Source organism: Molossus molossus, unplaced genomic scaffold (genome assembly GCF_014108415.1).
Source record: "Molossus molossus isolate mMolMol1 unplaced genomic scaffold, mMolMol1.p scaffold_m16_p_20, whole genome shotgun sequence".
Classification (NCBI taxonomy): domain Eukaryota; kingdom Metazoa; phylum Chordata; class Mammalia; order Chiroptera; family Molossidae; genus Molossus; species Molossus molossus.
Genome location: NW_023425356.1, coordinates 48873201 through 48895122, shown reverse-complemented (window position 1 = coordinate 48895122; position 21922 = coordinate 48873201). Strand labels below are relative to the sequence as shown.

Here is a 21922-nt window from a genome sequence, read left to right as displayed (position 1 = left end):
GGAGAGCTGGGACTCGATGGAGGACTCTGATGTATAACCTTTTGCCATTCAGGTTTAGAGCAACTTTAAAAAAATATTTAGGCCCTGGCCAGTTTCGTTCAGCGGTCCAGAGAGACCCGGGTTCGGTTCCCGCTAAGGGCACGTACCTCGGCTGCAGTTTGTCCCTGGCCCCGGTTGGGGTCGTGTGGGTGGCAACCAGTTGATGTGCCTTTCTCACATCGATGTTTCTCTTTCTCTCTCCCTCCCGCTCTATCTGAAGATAAATGCAAAAGTGTCCTCGGGTGAGGATTAAATAAATAAATGTTTCTAAAAAAAAGAGTGGAAACTGAAAATCTACCTTCAGAATCCAAACCAGAGCCCTGGAAAGAAGGAATCATCGTCGTGAGGGAGTTTGGGGCCACAGTAAAGTCGAATTCCAGAGGTGGGGCACTGAGCACACCGGAAGAGGTAACAACGTTGTGGGGGAACGAACTTAGCAGGTGGAGAGGGATCAGGAAGATGGGGTGAGGCTGCGCGTGGGGGGCAAGCTGCTGTTCTGCACAGGTGGTCAGGGAGGCCTTCCCTGTGACAAGGGGGGACTTGAGCAATGACCTGTAGGAGGCGCACCAAGCAGATTCCTGTAGAGAGTATTCTGGGGAAGAGACAGCTCCTTCCCTCATTTATTTCAAAACAGTGAGATCTCTTAACACATTTAACAAACAGTGTAGGGAAAAAAAAAAAAGAGCCAATATTTAAAAATGTGAATCTTACCTTGAAGAGAGGAATAAATCGAATTACTCTTAGATACCCTATTATTACTGTCATCTGAATAAGAACCAAGTTGTCCGGTCTCATCTGGACAAAGTATATGCAAAAGATATCAACAATCCCAATGCACAGGATAAAAAACTCCACAGTGTTCCAATGTTGATGAAAATATTTCCTTTTCAAAAGTATTATCTGTTTAGAAAACAAATAGAATATATGTCATTTCATAGTACCTAACAATGATGGGGGGGGGGGGGCCTTAAAAATTAACACTTATATCCTCAAATACAAATGAGTTATATTCCAAAAGTTAGGTTTTAAGTTATTCATTTGGAATTCCAAAAAATTGCTTTTAATTTCCAGCATCCAAAATCATAATTTAACCCAAAATATATAATCTCTAATGAATCTGAAATGCCAAAAACAAACCATGAAAAATAGCGGTAAACAGGTTTATTGCAATACTGTTAATAATAATTAAAGTATGAAAATAGTGATTCTGATCCATCCTATCTTCTAAAGTAAAAAGTAGTTCTCATGTTATGATGAGAACCTAACCAGTTTGTTTGCATTTGCTGATTTGTGTTTTGCATCGTTACAGAGAAAAGTTGGGGGAAACATCCTATCTGAATTTTCAGCTCTCTTTATTTGATCTTTGAGCCTCTCCACTTTCATATCTGATATCCAAGACTGTGACTATTATACTGATTTCATGATTAAACCCAGAAAATTCAAAAACATTACTAAAATGCTAGCATTCTATCAACGGTTACAGCAAGTGGCTTCTAACATCAAGTTATTTCAAACATATGACAAAAATAAATTCACAATATCTGAAGAGTTCTTTTTATTGGATACATTTCTATTTAAAACAGTACCTTCAATGCTAACTCTAACACATATAAAAATATAAAATAGTAGTTTATGAATATCAGACTTGACACATTTAACTTTCTTGGTAGTGGCCATAGATGAATTATCATAGGATAAATGTATATAAATGATATAACATGTCCTGCATATTCAAATTCTTCTGAAAATACAATGTGATATATAAATATCAGAAATGTATTATTCCTGAAAAAAAGAGAGAGGGCAAATAAAAGGTCAGATCATTTTAAAGGTATAACCAGATGTAAAGTTCAACATTTGTTTAAACAAATTATTTATTTATTTTTTTTAATCTTCATCCAAGGACATTTTTCCATTTTTTGTACAGAGTGGGAGGGAGAGAGAGGAAGAGAGAGAGAGGGAAACATCGATGTGAAAGGGACACATCGAGTGGGTGCCACCCGCACGACCAACCAGGGCCGGGGACAAACTGCAACTGAGGTACATGCCCTTAGCGGGAACCGAACCCGGGTCTCTCTGGACCGCAGGTGGACGCTCTAACCGCTGAGCCAAACCGGCCAGGGCTAAACAAATTATTAATAATAATTTGAAGAAAGTGTATATAATTTAAAACAATAGATAAGCAAAAATCTAAAAAACACCCTCTATACATAAAAAATCATAATGGAGAAATAAAAAGTTGGCTGTTATTAATCTGTATCAGGGATAGGAAGTATTTTTTTAAATCAAGGTTATAGGACATAGGAAACAATGCAAAGATTTATACACTGAAAGAAAAAAACAAATTTTGAGAAAAACATTATCACTGTTTAAAGTTAAGAACAGGAAAAGATATTCTATTCAGTAATTACCATTATGTATTTTAAATCTTTTCAATCCATCTAAAGTAGAACCTAACCAAAGGAGGTTCACTGTGTATGTGGCAAGACCCTGTGGTTTTACTTTTTTTATATTTCTCTTTAAACTTAATAAATGAAGAGAGTAAAAAATGATCAAAACTTGTTACGGAAGGTATGCTAACATCCACTTGAAACCTAGTATTGTCGATGCTCCTGGTAGCTCCTCATTTTGACATATTCTATTACTAGAAAAACTTTGTCTTCCTGCTCTAAAAATTACACCTGTTCACAACTTATATAACAAAGCAAAGAATCTACCCAAGTTAAGTAGAATCTGTATCTTGTGATGTTTTGGAAAGTGGGTCATTGGGCTGATTCACGCCATGTTGTGGTTTTCCTGATGACAGACATCAGCAGAACCAGCCTGTAGCACCAGTGAATCTAAGCTGAGAGCTGGAATCGAGTCTGATCTTTCTCACCGCAGTGCGATGTTATGTTACCCGGGAGGGTACAGCAGAGTGCACGAGCCACTCAGTGTGAAGTGTGACCCTGAGACACGGCAAAGCAAACCGGAAGAATCCAACACCAGCACCCTCTGCTTCCTCCTGCCCACCCTCTCCTGGAGAAGCGGGGGGCGCTACTGAAACAGACTGGCGAAAAGACAAGCAACACCGCGCTGGGGCGTCCCTCGACCGGTGACAGTCGCCCTCAGTATTAGTTCAATGTTAAATAAGGAAACGCATTATCTGGGGTTTTGTTTTTTAATAAGAAAAACCAAGGTCATGCATTCTGACAAGGTAGAAAGGGGTCATGTTTCCAAGTATATCACTGTGAAGGTTCACAGTACTTACCCATATGGAATAAAAAGTGTCTTATCTTTACGATATTCCAAGAAACTTAAAATGTTTTTAAACTTTATAAGCCAACTTCTAGCTTTTACATAAGTGGAAACATCATGAATGCTCATGAATCTGACAGAGAAAAAGAATACACATGTGTTATAATACAGAGCAAGTGTTATTCTTTGGGGTAATAGGAAAGGAAAAGGTATACTAAATGCTCAGAATTGAGCCTCTGCATCCATCCACCTGTCACACATGCTGATGGCACGGGAACACTTTTAGCGTCCGAGTCCTGCTCTCTCTGTTCCTGGAACCACGCCTGACCTGAGCTACAACATAATTCAAGCTCCTCCAGACCAATTCTTTGGGGTTCAGAATCAAGCTTCCCTTTGTCATGCCCCACCAGCCCAAGCTTCTCCAAGGACCTGAAGTCTCTAGCCTTCCTGACCTTTATCTAGGAGCTGAGGCTAGATCTCCCAAATAGGTTACCAGGCTGCTGAACCATCACCTGCCCCCCAGATGGGGTCCCCTCTCATTGTTGCCCTGCAGGTTCGTCTTGGACCATCCATTACTAATGTTTGCCAGGACTCGATATACCTCTGAGTGCCCGAGCCTTTCGCACCAGGTGTAATTGCATCCATCAGCATCATCAGCTGGGTCAAGTCCTCAGAGCCGGCTCCACCTCCAGGAGCAGTGTAATGGCAGGCTCCAGGCTCCCTCCCTCTCCTATCCAGTAATTTAGTGAATATGATATAAAAACAAAATACTTATAATAGTAATTAAAACTATCTGGGTCTCTTTCATGACTCTCCTCGTCTCTAATCTAATCACATTGTAGTCAGATCTTCCTCCCGAATCCCCTATTTTCACCAACATTCAGGGGGGGGATGTAAACAAGTAAAACAGAAAGTGGGTGGATGGGTGGGTGGATGGGTGGATGGGTGGATGGGTGGGTGGGTGGATGGATGGATGGGTGGGTGGATGGGTGGATGGGTGGATGGGTGGATGGGTGGTTGGTTGGATGGGTGGGTGGGTGGATGGATGGATGGATGGATGGATAGATGGATGGATGGATGGGTGGATGGGTGGATGGGTGGTTGGTTGGATGGGTGGGTGGGTGGATGGATGGATGGATGGATGGATGGATGGATGGATGGATGGATGATGGATGGGTGGGTGGGTGGGTGGGTGGATGGATGGATGAATGGATGGGTGGATGGGTGGATGGGTGGTTGGTTGGATGGATGGGTGGGTGGGTGGATGGATGGATGGATGGATGAATGGATGGGTGGATGGATGATGGATGGATGGGTGGGTGGATGGATGGATGGATGGATGGATGATGGATGGATGGGTGGGTGGATGGATGGATGGATGGATGGGTTGGGTGGATGAATGGATGGTGGATGGGTGGATGGGTGGTTGGTTGGATGAGTGGGTGGGTGGGTGGGTGGATGGATGGATGGATGGATGGATGGGTTGGGTGGATGAATGGATGGTGGACGGGTGGATGGATGGATGGATGGATGGATGGGTTGGGTGGATGGATGGGTGGGTGGGTGGATGGGTGGATGGATGGATGGGTTGGGTGGATGGATGAATGGATGGTGGATGGGTGGATGGGTGGTTGGTTGGATGGGTGGGTGGGTGGGTGGATGGATGGATGATGGATGGATGGGTGGGTGGGTGGATGGATGGATGGATGGATGGGTGGATGATGGATGGATGGGTGGGTGGGTGGATGGATGGATGGATGGATGGGTTGGGTGGATGGATGAATGGATGGTGGATGGGTGGATGGGTGGTTGGTTGGATGGGTGGGTGGGTGGATGGATGGATGGATGGATGGGTGGATGGGTGGATGGGTGGTTGGTTGGTTGGATGGGTGGGTGGATGGATGGATGGATGGATGGATGGATGGATGGATGGATGGATGATGGATGGATGGGTGGGATGGATGGGTGGGTGGATGGATGGGTGGGTGGATGGGTGGGTGGGTGGGTGGATGGGTGGGTGGGTGGGTGGGTGGATGGATGGATGGATGGATGGATGGATGGATGATGGATGGATGGGTGGGATGGATGGGTGGGTGGATGGATGGGTGGGTGGGTGGGTGGGTGGATGGATGGATGGATGGATGGAAGGACGGACGGATGGACGGACGGACGGACGGACAGGTAGATGAAGATAGATGAGATAAATAGATTGATCAATCTTGACATTTAACTCTCAGTTCATTCATTCCTTATCATATATCCATTCAATTTTGGAAATATCAACTAAATAAGTACTACACTTACTTTCCTTGGACAGGGCAGTAGCTTTTGGTTGCACCAATTAATATCCGGGCTGCCTGTGTGTCGAGGATTCCATCTTGGCACTGTTTTTCAAAGCTACTCTAAACACACAATTTTAAATACAAATGACAAAGGACCACAACACAAATGCAGTGACCTCTGCTTGACCTTTATGTAGCCAGCACTATTATTATTGAACTCACTACATGAAATATTCTTTACCAGAAAAATACTGCCGCAGGAAATAAACTTTATCCCATTTAAATACTGAATATTCATTTTTTGCAAAGTACTGTCCCAGATGTTTTAAAAGATACACAAATTCCTAGCTTCAGGAAACTCAAAAATCTGTACTGCTCAAAGGGTTTTTTTGTTGTAAATATTTTTCCTTTATTGATTTTAGAGAGAGAGGAAGGGAGAGGGAAAGAGAGATAGAAACATCAATGAGAGAGAACATCCAGTGGCCATCTCCTGCCTGCCCCCCACTGGCGATCTGGCCCATAACCTGGGTATGTGCCCTGACCAGGAATCAAACCAGCAACTTCTGGGTGGGTGGGTCAATGCCCTTAGTAACATAAATAGCATTAATAGTAGCATCTTTCTACAGCAGAAGAGATGATACAAATTATTAATTCAAAGGGCAACTAATCATCTCAGCTTCACAAAGAACTACCAAGAGATAAAAGTAACTGTCCTTTTTAAAAAAATTTTTCCCAGCCAATCTGGTGTGCCTCAGTGGTTGAGCAATGACCCTTGCACCAAGAGGTCACCAGTTCGATTCTCTGTCAGGGCACATGCCCAGGTTGTGGGCCTGATCCCCAGTGTGGGGCATGCAGGAGGCGGCCAATCGATGTTCTTTCTCACCGATGTTTCTGTCTCTCTCTCCCTCTCACTTCCTCATTCTCAAAAAAAAAAAGAAAAAACAATTTTTAATAAATAAAAATAAAATAATTTTCCAGGCTTATTGAGATATAATAGACATATAACATAGTGTAAGTTTTAGGTGTACAGCATGGTGACTTGATACACATATATATTACAAAATAATTACCACAATAAGGTTAGAACACACTTATCACTTCACGTAATTACAACTTTTTGTGTGCGGTGAGAATATCTAATATCTACTCTCTTAGCAACTTTCGAGTATAGAATACAGTATTGTTAACTGTAGTCACCACGCTGTATATTAGACTCCCCAGAACTTACTCATTTTATAAGGGAAAGTTTTCACATTGACCAACATCTTCCCATTATAGTGATCTTCTGTCTCTTGTGTTGACTTAACATCTATTTCATCTGACATAAGCACAGCCACTCCTGCCCCCTGGTGGTTACCATGACCTGAATTTTCTTTTTCCAGTCCTGCATTTCAGCCTCTGTGTGTCCTTAAAGCCTGAGTCCCTTGTAAGCAGCACGTGGTTGGATCTTTTTACAGTTGTGGTTCATCAGCCACTCTGTCTTTTGATTGGAGGATTTAGTCCATTTACATTTAAGGTAATGATTGATAGATAATTATAAAAAGTATTGCCATTTTGTTCACTTTTTTTAGTTCCTTTGTTCCTTTTGTTTGCTCTTGCTGTCTCTTCTTTGTTATTTATTTCTGCAGTTTTTTCCTTTCATTCCTTTCTCTTTATCTTTTGTGTATCTAGTCTACATTTTTTTTTCTTTGTGATTATCATGAGGCTTACCTAAAATATCTTATAGATATAACTAGACTATTCTTACGTCACCCCTCACCATGTCAGAAGAAAAGTAACACCTTGCCCTGGCCGGTTTGGCTCAGCGGTTGGAGCGTCCGCCTGCGGTCTGGAGAGACCCGGGTTCGGTTCCCGCTAAGGGCACGTACCTCGGTTGCAGTTTGTCCCCGGCCCTGGTTGGTTATGCGGGTGGCAGCCACTCGATGTGTCCCTTTCACATCGATGTTTCCCTCTCTCTCTCTTCCTCTCTCTCCCTCCCACTCTATCTGTACAAAAAATGGAAAAATGTCCTCGGGTGAGGATTAAAAAAAAAAAAAAAAAAAAAAGAAAAGTAACACCTTTTAGTTGCCATGGATATTAAAGTTGGAGGTTAAAGTTACCTCCTGAGACTTCTTCCTTCCTCAATAAACTTCTTCACATGCTGAGCACACGCTCTTGCTTTATAAATGTACCCATTGCTTCTACTCATTGTTCATAACAACGTACTCACTGTGTGAGCTGCAGATCTTCCCAAGGCTCACGCTCCAGAACATTCCCCAAGTCACTGTCCCCGCATTTTATCGTTCAGGACAAATGATAAGAACGGCCCAAATTCCATGGCGGGACGATGTGACTGTACTTTACTGCTCAGGATGAGAGCCCTTCAACCCGTGAGAAGGCCTTATCCATTACTGCAATGTGTGAACTTGACCAGAGTCCAACTTAAAAATATAAACTGAGCCCTGGCCAGTTTGGCTCGGTGGTTAGCGCATCGGTCCGCAGACCAATGAGTCTCAGGTTCGATTCCCATTAAGGGCACGTACCTCAGTTGAGGTTCGTTCCCCATCTTGGTCGGGGACGTTCAGGAGGCAACCAGTCAATGTGGCTCTGTCACATCGATGTTTCTCTCTGTCTCCCTCTCTCTTCCCCTTTCCCTCCCTCTCACTCTATCTGGAGATAAATAGAAAAATATCCGCAGGTGAAGATTAAAAAAATATACACACACACACACACACACACACACACAGAGAGAAAATATACATTGATCCCGTTTATGAGACAATTGGAAATTTGATCATTGGCTCGATATTTGATATTAAGGAATTATTATTAATTTTAGGTGTAAAATATTTGTTTTTTCACTATACTTTTTAAAAGATTCTAAAATTTAGAGATACACGCTAAAATATTTACAGATAAAATTGTATGATATCGAAATACTGTGGGAGGTGGGGAAGTGAGTGAGGGTGCGAGTGGGCAGAGCTGGCCCTCCGTGGGTGGTTTTAGAGATGGGTCCATGGGACTCATTACACTATCACACCTACTTCTGTATATGTCAGAAATTTTTCATAATAAGTTTTAAAGTGAAAGTAAAAAAGGACTCTAGGAATAATGAATACTTTATATACTTGTAATATTGAATAAAATTTGTCTTATTAGAATATAACCTCAATGTAAAATGTACAATTTCATAAGTTCGTTTAATTTGATTTTACCTAGTAATCTTCCTGTGCTTATAGGACATTTAAATATAAATCTAAACTATTTGAAGACAATTTTTAATTCATTAGATTTAACTTATTAGATTTATAAGAGTTAAATGATTACTTGAGAGAATTTTGTATATGTTAAATTTATAAAAGCAAATATGTTAAATACTTTTTTAGCATGTTAAAAAAGTGAACTACTAAAGTCCGCTAGACTTAGAAACAGAACAATAAGATGTGTTACTTGGACTTTAAAGCCTAAGAGATTTTTTTAATTCTTCTTTTTTAACTTGCATTAATCAAATATAAATTTACCAACAGACTATCAAAAAGTGGGGGAAAATGTTTTTCTAGCCACCTGCAAACCACATGTAAAAATTAAAAGCATTGCAAAAATAAAAACAAACTTAAAAGCAGATTATGTGCGTGGTACCTACCATTTGTATGATAGCTACATGCAATCTGGCTTCTTCTATTAAAACTTCGTCAGTCAGGGACTCCTGATCTTTTTCACTGGGTGCAACGTGAAACTGGGGAGCATTACACTGCATTTTAAAAGCATAGAGAAATCAAGTTAAAGGTGAGTAAAGATGGCGAGGCACTCAACAGACATTTCAATACTCAAATCAGAACTGCCACAATGAAGGGCCATGTATAAGTTGGTTAACTTTCTCCATACAGAAAATGCTGCTCTCGGTTGTGGTAAAGTATTTATTGGCGGAGGTTTCGAAGTGAGGTTCTTCCCCAGAACTGCCTGTGCACGAAGACTGAGCAGCCTGCTGCTGCTGCTCTTTATAACACTCTTCTGGAGAGAGGTCTCCCGGCGCCTGGACCAGTCGGAAGCACCAGCTTGGGGAGCCCGTTCATAGTTATTCAACCAACCAGTTGGTGAGAACACCAATTCTCCTGTACTTGGCACGTAGATCAGATCACCAAGACCTTCTCTTCAGAGGCAGAACTCAAAGAAGTCCTTTCACAAAGATAGCAGCGCTAGTCAGTACACCCCCCTCCGGCAAAGATTTTCTGACATTTAATGGGCAGAGTCAAGTTTTTTATAATTAACTAAAGCAAGAGGAGCAGACCCAGGGAGGGCATCAACTCACAGAAATTTCGTACTGAATCCGAGTTTTTTCTTCTACCAGGGTCCAATTAACATTTGTCAAAATTTTCTCCGTCTTAAATAACGTGATCGTGTTGTGTATTATCTCCTGGATGTGGTTGATGGCGTTTTGCATGGCCATCTGCCTTGGGAGAGAAATAGCACACAGACCTGGAACAGAGAAAAGGAGAGCCGTGGTGGGGTGCCCCGAGACAGTAGTGGGAGGCATGCGCTTGGCTTCACCCGCTTAGCTTAGGGCAAAGGCAAGGTTTTGTCCAGAACTTTCTGGAAACGTACCCAACTCCGTTTATTTGGGCTGTATAGCTTGACTTAACCTGGCTCCACTGTTCAAGAATGTCGTTTTCGGGTCCTTTTGTTCTCTATCGCTAGAGACCTGACTCCGACTTCAAGGCACCCAGTGGGTACTGCCCAAAGTGGGGAGAACTCCGTGTGCCTTCCACAGGGAGAAGGCCGGCTTAATCAGCCATGCGAGTTCCTGGGCTCTGTTCCACACCTGGTCCAGGGCCTGGGAATTTGCATGTTAACAACCTCTCCAACTGATTATTATACGTGATCCAATGTAAAGGCCACCGCAATAGCGAGCTCTCAAATTGCACATCTTTTTCCTGGCCAGCAGGTCTGCACGTCTGAACTCGTAGCAGCTTGTCTCCCCTGGAGGTGTGAATCTGAGGTCATAGCTATGAGGCTAACATCCCCAAAACACGAATGTAATTAGTGAGCGTCGCCTACCCGCTGAAGGTCCATCTCAATGGAACTAGTCTTTCTTCCTAATTGCATGTGAAATGGCTCAAAAAGGGTTAAAATGGTTTTTCGGTCTATCCCTTTGACTGTGTTACCTTCTCTATGGGCCCCGGGTGCAGCAGTCACGTTTGAAATTCTGGGGGTTCAGAGGGGTCTGGAGGCACATCCCTCCTGGTTCTCTGTGGTCCCGAACAAAGATGCATTTGACTATAGGTAGAAGGAATCAGCTTTGGATTTAAAATGCCGCTGTCTGAGACCACACAGGGAGAGTTTATTCATGTGCCCAATTACCCTACCCACAGGTTGGCACGACAGCCCCCGGCTGGAAAAGTTGCTGCGGGGCAACATGCACATGCGTGGACCACTGGGTGGCAGCAGTGAGTTCCCTGCACTCCGCGATGAAGCAGCTCCTGGAAGAGGATGAGGAAGGATCTCCTAAAAGCACTAGACCAGGTGCAAGAAGTTGGCTTGAAACTCTCACTAAAAAAAATCTCAGTTCTATCGAGTGCCCGCTAGAATGTGACACGTAGTATTTCTACAAAGGGTGAGCATCGACTCTGAGAGGATAAAGTGCTGGCCATATATTTTTGTTTCGTAATAAAAATTCTGAGGTTTCGTTCATGAAAATGTTTATAACAGAAGAGAAAAACATTACCATGACAGTAAAACCCCTTGCTGGTCTTGCCTTTGCGTATCATAGGGAGAGGAATCACAAAGAAAGGGGGCCTGCAGAAATTCAGATGTTATATCCTCAGCAGAGAGAGCAGTGCAGGTCTGGGTTCCTGGGGTCAAAGAGATTGGGGGGGTGATGAGAGAGCCTTCGGGTCCCATTAATCTCACTCGTGCTCTGGTGCAGGCCTTTGCTGAGCCCAGCACACCTGGCCACTGCAAACAAGAAGGAACCCACAACCGGAGGACTCTGGCCCATTTCCCAGCCCTCTCCACCAGGTGGCGCCCTTGGCTGTGAGGTGGGCTGTCACAGGCGGTTCTGAGAGGGTGGTGATGGGGCGTGGCTTCAGGAATGGGCAGAGCTGCTGGAAGACACAAGCAGAGGGGTGCTGTCTCTTGAGGGCAGAACAGGGTAAATTCACCAGCCTGTTTCCCCGTTTAGAACATCTCTCCTTCAACATTATTCTTCCACTGACCTCTCACCACGTCCATGCTTTCCAAGAAACCTTCTGATGACTAACTTGGTTTCTCAAGGGAGCTGGTTATTTAGAGATGAATACCCTGAATAATGATCACAGTTATTGCAGACAAGGAAAGAAATCATCCTCATTAACAACTAATAAGCGGATGATCTGCTTTATGCATGTTCTCCTGGGAGTGCAGTGTGTAGAAATCAGCAGCAGTCTGATTAATTCTAGAGACCCTCACAGGATCAATGCTCCGCACAGGGAGCCAAGGGCAGGCCCATGGGCTATTGCATGATGCTGAGGTCCTAAGACCGTGTGTAACCCCACCTTACTCTCTCCCTCCGGCCTCCACCCCACTACCCCCAATTATCGTAACTTGGCTTCTCTCACATTTATGCATTTGATTATCAACAGCCTCAAAATTTTTTCTAGAAATAGACAACTGTGGCCGAGCCTGCTGATTGTGTTGGAATACCCAACACAATTCCCTTTATCCTTTACCAACAGAATCTCCAAGTTTTGGCTGACCACGGCACATGGCCCGCCGGGTAAAGATAATATGTCCTGGTTACCTCGCCCATGTGACTAAGTTCTGGCCAACGGAATGTGAGTGGTAATGATACATATAACTTCTGGATTGTGCCCTTGAAAGGAAGCTGCTTCCCCTCCATTGCCACCCTACCCCACCCCCATTTTCCCTTTCCCGTTGGTGGCATTGAAGATGCAGAGATAGTGAACCAGCTTCCGCCCTGCAGACCAGAGCAGCCCCCAGGGAGGGGAGAAGACACCAAAGGGGGAAATCCTGGGCCTTCGGACGGCCTCATGGGCAGAACCAGCCCATTCTTTTGGACCTTTCAGTGAAGGGGGAAAGAAAAATAAAACCTTTGTCTTGTTTAAGCCACTGTTAATGTGGTATCTGTTAAACTGTCTGAACCAATATCTCAATGAATAGAGAATCTAAGAATAACGAGTGAAAGAAAATGAGTGATTTCACAACCAATTCCTTGAGCTCCAGAAAAAAATTCCCTATAACCCCCAACAATAGTCTATCTACATTATTCTCCCCAATTAATTAATGGAAGATAGATATACATTACCTAATTTCCTGGCAAACTGAGTCATCATGTATGAATTTACCCCCATGGTCATCAACGATATTAGTTGTATATAAAATATAAACTAAAAAAAAATAAACACACACACAAATAGTTAGTGCCAAAACATTAATTAGTTCTCCAAAGGGAATCACTATTCAATTAACCACCAACAAAATTCTCTTAATCCCCATCTCTTAATCCTGCCTCTGGTAAGTAAATTGAGGCAAAGGGCTGTTTCGTGAGCACTACTTGAATATGATATACGAGGGCAGAATTTAGTTTTCAATCTGAATGAGAAAACAATAGATTCCTCATTTCTGGGAGAGACAGGAACCCTGAGAAGCAGCCAGCAAGTGGGAGCCATCACAGACAGGGCGGGGAAGAGAGGACAGGGTGGGACAGCAGGCAGAGGACCACGGCTGGGACAGGGAAGTCCACCTGCACAAGCATTTCCCGCAGCTGGACCAGAGGCTCTGCAGGAGGCAGGAGCCATGCTGGGGTCTGCAGAGGTGTCGTGCAGAAGCAGAAACACAAGCACACTGGTGGTTCTTGGCTCTGCTCTGTGTCACGCATGTAACTGGGAGCCAGTTAACACTCCGAGCCTCAGTGCCCTTCACTGAAAAATGGAGCTGACAGCAATATGTCCTTCGGGGAGCATTGCCCAAGCTCGACTGATAACAGAGCACCCAACGCGCTTGTTAAAGACACCGACTCCCCTTCTGTGCAGTCTGTTCTGTAGGTCTGGGGTGGCACCAAGGGGGTTCTTAACATCAGACAGATCCGGGAAGCACTGTAACGTGGCCGTCAAAGGCGAGGTAACATTTCGTTGACCTGCTTTGAGGCCAACTCCTTGCACAGAAAGCAGAAGGAGCTCAGATGTGGGTTATGATACTTTTCCTCTGCAGCGTGGAAGGATCCCAAGCCTTGGCAAAGCCACAGGTTTGTTTGAACTCCAAATTAATTCCCAGGCCATTTCTGCAGACATGAAGTGTAAAAACCTCAGGAAAGATGGTGAGAAAGGTGATATTCCATTTAAAAACAGCACTTTCTCCCTGGCCGGTTTGGCTCAGCGGTTAGAGCGTCGGCCGGCGGACCAGAGAGGCCCGGGTTCGGGTCCCGCTATGGGCACGTGCCTCGGTTGCAGTTTGTCCCCCTGGCCCCAGTTGGGGTTGTGTGGGTGGCAACCAGTCGATATGTCTCTCTCACATCAATATTTCTCTCTCTGTCTTCCTCCCTCTCTCCCTCCTGCTCTATCTGAAGATGAATGCAAAAAATGTCCTCGGGTGAGAATAAAATAAGCAAATAAATAAAATAAAAATAGCACTTTCTCCTTTGGGAGTTAGGGCACCTGAGTTATTTTCCTAAAATGCTCTTCTTTTTTCTTTTTATTGATTTTAGAGAGGGAGAGAGAGATAGAAATATCAATGAGAGAGAGCATCGACTGGATGCCTCCTGCAGGCCCCCCACTGGGGATCGGGCCCACAACCTGAGCCCTGACCCGGAATCGAACCTGTGACCTCTTGGTGCGTGGGTCGACGCTCAACCACGGAGCCACACCGGCCGGGCCTAGCATGCTTGTCTTTATTTTGCAAGATGGAGAGGGTGAGAGTTGCTCACAAAAAGATGTTTGGAAATCACTGTGCTCCTGGGCCTTCCCGGACAGGAGCCAAAGAGCCGAGAGAGAAAACCTTGAGCTGGAAACTGGGTATCAGGCGACTTTGTCTGTCCACCTCCAGACTAACGTTCCTCGGGAGGTGGGGAGGTGTTTCTAATTCCCACCACTCTAGTGCTTCTCTCCCTCCCGGGGCAGGCTTGGCATTCATCTGACTGGGCGGTGGCAGGGGTGTGCTGGGGACTTCTAGGACCTCCCAGCCACTTCGCCAGCCAGCGCACACAGTGCCGTCACAGATGAGGAGCTGCCCTAATGCCGTCAGCAGAGGCTCTAGGATCTTCCAGTCCTCCCTGGGGCTCACTAGCACAGATGCTGCCACCGCCAGGCAGCCCACCAGCTGGCCCCTGGGGAAGGGGCTTTGAGAGAGTGCAATCGGAACCAGGTTTTGTTTTCCACTCTAGATAACGTTGTCAGCCAAATTTTTCAAGAAGTTAACTTTTAAAAATTAGTGCTAAAGACCTAAATATAGCTAGATCCTTAATGAAAGTATTTTTAAAATCTTTCCTCCCCTAGCACACATTTAACTAACATTTCAGGTTTCGCTCTAAGGACTAGAGGGATCAGAGTGCTCTAAACGGGGTGTTCTATTAAACCGCAGCATTTACAGCCCGGCCGGCGTGGCTCAGTGGTTGAGTGCCGACCCTGCACCAAGAGGTCGCTGGCTGGGTTCCTGGTCAGGACACGTGCCTGGGTTGTGGGCTCCATCCCCAAGGGGGGTGTGCAGGAGGTGGTCAATCTATGTTGATGCTTCTCTCTCTCATCAATGTTTCTATCTCTCTCTACCTCTCCCTTCCTCTCTCTCTCTCTCAAAAGAAAAAAAAATCAATAAAAAAAATTTAAACAACAGCATTTATATGCTCAGCTAGAAATGGAGGTTCCACAAGTGTCGGGGACTTGCCCAAGGTCGCTCAGTCCATGAATGGCAGGGCTAGGGTTCCATCCCAAGTCCGCCCGTCCCCACGCCCATCATTTTTATTCGACTGTGGGTCCCCTTCAGATTGCCAACATCAGTCAAGTTTCATCTGCGGGACACTTTATACTTTAAAGAATGCATTTTTCAAATCTAACTTTTAAAAGGGTGAACTTTATTATTGGGTATTATGACAAGTGCTACAAAATGCATAAATACGAGTAGTCAAGAGTCATGATTTTTCCTACCAGTTGTGGCGACTCTGATTTATGTTCAGACAGATTAAAAATCTCAGGAGCCAAAAGCAAGTTAAAAACGCCTTTGATTCCAGACCACGACATGATGACTCCCCATCTCCAGTTATATTCGAAAGTCAAACGCGTCAGAATGGGGCTCACTAACATAATAGTTAACCACCTGTGGAGAGAAACACATTTTCTTGTAAGTCACAGCCTTACGTATTTCTATTATTGATGGTTGAAGCTATGTACTAAGTACTAAATTTCATACAAAATTTTTCGGGAAAGACCATCCAGTTTACTGATAAGTTGTTCAGAAACTTTCTGGAACTAGCCAAATCTACTGTCTTGCACGGAATACTCAAATCTGGCAAAGTAGCGCTAGATGTGCTATACAAATGTGAGGGTTTATCACTCACATTAGTGTGTACAGTTTCGATGCTGGCAGTAAATTTCCTGTAGGGACACTTCTTCAGAGAATATCAACAAGCTCATCTGTTCCCTTAAAGGCCACGTTCGGGTTCAGAAATTAGCCTGGGGCACGTGCAGATCGCGGCAGAAAGGAAAGTTACTGTAGACACCTTAATCAGTTTAGCACGACATTTTTCCTGGGGTCCCACGAGAACCAAACACTCAATGCCACATACATCATCTTCATGTGTGTGTTATTTCTCTATGCATCATTTTTCTCTAGGACCCCGTGCCAACATTGAGAAACCATCTTTAGGCGACCCGCACCAAAACAGTATCAGGACTGTCCTTCACATAAGATTTCAGTAGAAACAAAACTGACGTGTTCTCAGCCTCACATACATACACGCACAGGCACACAGTGTGTCAGCTGCTGAGCTGGGGGTTTCACAAGACAATTTAGAGACTTCCTGTCACTGAGAAACAGAAAATCTACAATCACCATCTATAATGTATGTAATGCATTTGGGCAGACTCCTCTGCCTTGCGTTTAAGCCTTTTACAAAGTAAGTCTTACCAGCCTTTCCTGCCTTACTAAACAATCTCTCTCTGGAATATCAGTGACCCCAGCCGGAGGAGAACAACTCGTGTTGTCGCCTGACAACAACGGAGAGGCCGGACCGCAAAGGCTCCGGAGCAGGGCTAGCTGGCTTCACACTTCTTTCCCTAACTGCGGAAACGTAAGCACGTCCTTTGAGCTGTCTCAGTCTCAGTGTCTCCTTCTGCAAAATGGAGATGATGCTAATAATTGTACCGGCCTCAAAGGATTGCTATGAGGGTTCAACTAAATGAGACAACAGTCACAGCGCTTAGAATGATGTTTTGAATGTGGTCAGCGTGCAATACGTTCACGACGACCATGTCCAGGCCTTAGTTTGACTCACCCTCTCTGAAATGTCCTTCTCAATGAACGCCTCCTGGAAAGCCTACCCATAGATCGAGGGCCCCCTGGGATGACTCTCTCCACGAAGACCCTTGTTCTGGTGAGGTGGAACCAGAAATTCCCCTGCTCTCTCTGGTCCTCACTAGCCATTTGACCTTGCAAAAGGTACTCTGCCTTTCTTGGCCAGTGTCTTCATCTATAAAATAGAGATAATAATTCTTATCTCCTAGTACTGCAAGGAGCGTGAAGATGAGTCCCTGAGTCAATGTGCAAAGAGCCTTCCTCGACGCCCTGACCAGTCTCAGCTTGCACACGAGCTCCCCCTGGTGGGCAGGAACGTGAGCTGCACTCACTCCCTTCCGTTTGCCGGTGACTCTGGAGTTGCACGCAGAAGCCACGTTCCATGGGAGCATCTTATAACGTGAGCACCCTTGGCTAGGCCTGCCCGGAATGGAAACAACAACACATCTCTAAAGACACCGTCATAAATGTCTATGGTAATACAACTACCATGAGTGGGCCATGCCATTCTGGAGAAAACATGCTTGTGGGGGTCAAGCTTAAATCCCAGCTCTGCCCTTATGAACTGGGTGACTCAGGGCCAGATTTTAACGTCTCTGTGTGTCATCTGGGAAATGATGGAATAACCCCTGCCTCGTAGGGTGGTGTTAACATGAATGGTGTTGTGTACGTGGCGACTGCTTCATAAATGAATGGCCTTATGGTAGCTGTGCTGATAATAAATGATGGCGAGCAGCCACACAAACGTTAGCCGCCATCGGTCTGGTCCAGTGGTGCTCAGACTCTAACAGGCTGAAACGGTGCCCTGAATCTCAGCACCGGAGAGTCGACTCCGCACCCTGGGATGGGCCTATGAATGTGCATTTCTACCAAGCTCACGGGTTACACTGACACTGCCCCTTCCCACGGAACAGGTGAAATCTTGACAAGCAGAGAGACACGCACATGCCGCGTGGCGCAGCGAGCGGTGGCCAGGGCCCGGCAACAGCACAGGCTTCCTGGCTGCAGGCCCACGGCTCTTCCGTGCTGGACCCCCTGCCCCCCAACGCTCATCACGAGCTGGGGCACCGAAGACCAGCAGGCACGCTCTCAAACAGAACTCTTACCTTACACAGTTCACGGTGACAAATAAGATCAATGTGAACGTGAGGATGTTAAACTTAAAATAGTTGACTTCTCCACATCCGACGATAATGCCAAAGAACGTGTATGTTAAGTACTGGAAGACGGACGAAAACATTATCAGAAACCTACGAGGAATGGAGAGGAAATCACGTGGTCCGCAATGTGCTTTGTCAACAGTTTCCTTTTCGCATCAAAGCACGGATCCCAGCGTCTGCCACCCTGGCCTCTGCCACTGCTACAGTCAGCATTTAAAAGTATTTTGTGGGAACTAATATACACCCAGTTCCACGCCCCCATTGCCCTCATCACACCAGTGGCTGTGGGCTGCCCCTCGCATGGCAGGAAAATAAGGCTCCCTGCCCCCCAGCCCCACCCCAGGTGGGCAGTGTACCAGCTGTGGGCCTGCCCCGGCTCGACCTGGTTCACCTGGGCTTCATGAACGCCGACTGGTCACCTCGCTGCCCTCTGTGTGGTTTCCCCCACTGAGATCTGCGTGGAAGTCCCCGACCTTGAAAATGTCTCCTGTCTGCTTTTCCATCTGCTGAATTCCTAAAACCCTGGGGCAAGGCTAGCGCTGCTTCCGTCTTCCTCGCAAACCATCCTAAGCTCCGTCTCTGGAGGTGGGCCTGCCCTGAACCCCTACAGCGCCGCCATCTACTCCACTCGTAAGCGGAGAAGAGCATGAAGGGCCACCCAGGTCCCTTCCCAAACTCCGACGTGCCAGCCCCAAAGACTCTTACTGAGTAGACCAGAGCACAGACGTTGGTTCCATGTGGCAACACAGGTGGGTCAGGGTCATGGCCAGGTATGACCTCTACAGGTGGATCTTAAGTCTCTTCGCCTCTTGGACCCTCTGTTGGGACCTCCCCCTTCAGCTGACGGGGTGAGTGTGTCTGGCCCACTAACCAGTCTCCCTGTACGTGGGTCTCAGCCCCCCATTTGGAAAGAAGCAAGGGGAAGCCTCATTTAGCTGCAGTCATAAGCCCTGTGTTCTGATACAGCTTCACCCAGTTGAGCAGACAGTCTGGTCCTCTGTCTGCGTCCAATCTTTTGACCCAATTAATTCAGAACCCCTAGAAGGGAAGGGTGTGAGTGGGATCTCAAATCCCAGTGCTTAGTTTTCTGAAAATTTAGAAATTATGGGATAACTGAGCAGAATACTTTTTTAAATGTCTCCACAGGACCTTAAAAATATGCCTGACATATATCCCAATAATCACATAATTATTTGCACTTATTATTAGTTTCTCACATAAACACATCCACCACTTAACAATGAGGACCTTCTGAGAGGGGCTTATGTTCATAGCCCAAATCTAAGACACAATGTCCAGGCCACTGTAGACACTGAACAAAGACTGGCTGAACAGGTGGAAGAATGAGCAATTGAATCAAGAGAATCATTAATTTATAATGATGCTGACAGCACAACTGAGCTCAAGAAACTGTCCCAATTCAGACAAAAAGTATACGTTCCATGAATTAGCTTCTGGACTTTAAATACCAATAAAGTATCACTTGCAAATACCTAAAACTAGCATAGTTGTAAATGCCAATTTTTAATATTTGGCCAACTAGAGCTATAAAAAAATGTACCATTGCCCTGGCCAGTTTGGCTAAACGGTTAGAGCATCAGCCCACGGACCAGAGAGTCCTGGGTTCGGTTCCCGCTAAGGGCAGGTACCTCGGTTGCAGTTTGTCCCCAGCCCTGGTTGGGTTGTGTGGGTGGCAGCCACTCGATGTGTCTCTCTCACATCGATGTTTCCCCCTCTCTCTCTTCCTCTCTCTCTCCATCCCAGTCTAGCTGAAAGATAAATGTAAAAAAAAAAAAAATGTACCATCTTCTATCACTAAACTTTCACAAGAGAAAGAACATTTTAAATGCCAAAAAAAAAAAAAATAGGGAGAACTTAATTTCAGAACAATGGATAGTCTTTGCACTAAAGAAATTAATCGTCCTAGGAAAACAGGACGGCTGCTTTTTCTCATTCTAACATTTGCTATAATATGATGTGAGAATTTCTACACTGGACTATGATTTTGTGTGAAGTAACTCAAACAATTCTTCTGTAGCTTCGCGGTCTCTCAGAGAAAGGCTAACTCACTCGTCTGGGTAGACAGGCAAATGGTCTATCTCTGTCCAGAGGTTCCCCATGACACTCTGCATCGCCAGGTAAAAAGGGCAGCTGGGAGTTTTGTTGGAGCTGTACCTTCCCGCTACTACAACTTCCCACAATTCAAAGTCAATGTTTACCAAAGAGTTTTGTGTAAAAAAACATTATGGTCTCAGAATCACTGGTACGTTATTCAGAACAGGACTATTAACTCATGTGCATCATTGTTGGTACCTTCTTTCTAAATATATCTAGCAGTAAATTTAAAAAGAAAAGGTAGTTGCCCTAGCCACGTGGCTCCGTTGGTTGGAGTGTTGTCCCAGATACCAACAGGCTGCGGGTTTGACTCCCAGTCAGGGCACATACCCAGGTTGTGGGTTTGATCACCAGCTGGGGCACGTACTGGAGGCAATCGATCGAGGTTTCTCTTTCTCATTGGTGTTTCTCTCTCTCTCCCTTCCTCTCTCTCTAAAATCCAATAAAACAGATCCTCAAGTGAGGATGTAAAAAAACAAACCCTGAAAAGGTAGAAAAAAGTTAAAAAAGGGAGTTTTACTAGTGTACAGGAAGGCAGAACCACTTAAACACCAAATTCTATGCCATCGATACCAAGTATACAAGAGGACACTTACTTAGTAATGATGAACTCCATCCTCGGCTTAAAGCTTAAGGAATCTAAGTTCATTCCCACGGTGATTAAAGCAAGCATACCTGACATTTTAAAAAATTCCACTAGGGAGAAAACAAATGAATACAATTAGTTGCACTCAAATCTGCACACAGAGGTACTTCATCTCGAGTGAGGGACTGGGGGAATGTAAGAGGAAGGTTTCTTAGAAAGTTGCTCCGGGGGTTTGGCCTACCCTGTAGCCCAGAGGTGGGCGCTCTTCTTTAAACCAGCAGACTAGAAGCATTTAGTCTTGGTGGGCCACGTGGTCCCTCCAAACGACCTGACTCAGCTCTTGTGGTACATAAGCCACCAGGGGTAACATAGAAACAAATGAGTGTCCCATCAATAAGGACACCAAACTTGGAATTTCAAGTCATTTTCCCATGCATGCCACAAAATATGTTTCTTTCGAGTTTTTTTTAAACTGCTATAAAATGTAAAAACCGTGCTTGGCTCATGGGCTGTGCAAACATAGGACTATCTGGTCCACCAGCCGTGGCCTGCCAACCCCTGTAATAGAGTGAGGACAGGGCTAATAGAAACATAAGTTCAACAGCCCCTGCCCCGTACCTCGGGGGTGGTTTAGGGGCTACTGTGCCCCCAACTCTGTGGTTGCAGGTCCTCCAGCTCTTCTTTGGCCTGATAGACATGCCCCTGAAACTGCAATGCCTCGGGCTCTGAACAGGGGTGTAAGGGGAGTCGAGGCAGGAAGAGCCACTATGAAGGATGTCTGAACATCATGAATTCCATCAGTTCTGGGCCACAGAGCCATCAGCTTCCAATTATAAATGTCAGACAGGAAGGAAGGAAGGAAGGAAGGAAGGAAGGAAGGAAGGAAGGAAGGAAGGAAGGAAGGCGCTTTGGAGCAGAGTAGAGCTGGTGGCTCCGAAGGCGTGACCCCCCTTTTCTCCATCCCGCCTCTGGGGATGTGACCCCCCTTTTCTCCATCCCACATCTGCGCAAGAAGATGCCTCACAGAC

General features: G+C 45.3%; 1 protein-coding gene across 1 annotated transcript in view; it reads right to left on the bottom strand.

Annotated features, from left to right (window-relative positions):
- Window positions 1–21922, bottom strand: part of SLC9C2 (solute carrier family 9 member C2 (putative)) — a 66761-nt gene that overhangs the window by 31064 nt on the left and 13775 nt on the right. The window contains exons 8-17 of the mRNA XM_036272980.1: window positions 20905–21004; window positions 18140–18283; window positions 15668–15836; window positions 12838–12919; window positions 9847–10013; window positions 9181–9273; window positions 5581–5678; window positions 3290–3409; window positions 1626–1824; window positions 751–939 (exon numbers count right to left, since the gene is read on the bottom strand). Of these exons, the coding sequence (XP_036128873.1) occupies window positions 751–939; window positions 1626–1824; window positions 3290–3409; window positions 5581–5678; window positions 9181–9273; window positions 9847–10013; window positions 12838–12919; window positions 15668–15836; window positions 18140–18283; window positions 20905–21004 (1361 nt within the window). The remainder of the gene's footprint in view (window positions 1–750; window positions 940–1625; window positions 1825–3289; window positions 3410–5580; window positions 5679–9180; window positions 9274–9846; window positions 10014–12837; window positions 12920–15667; window positions 15837–18139; window positions 18284–20904; window positions 21005–21922) is intronic.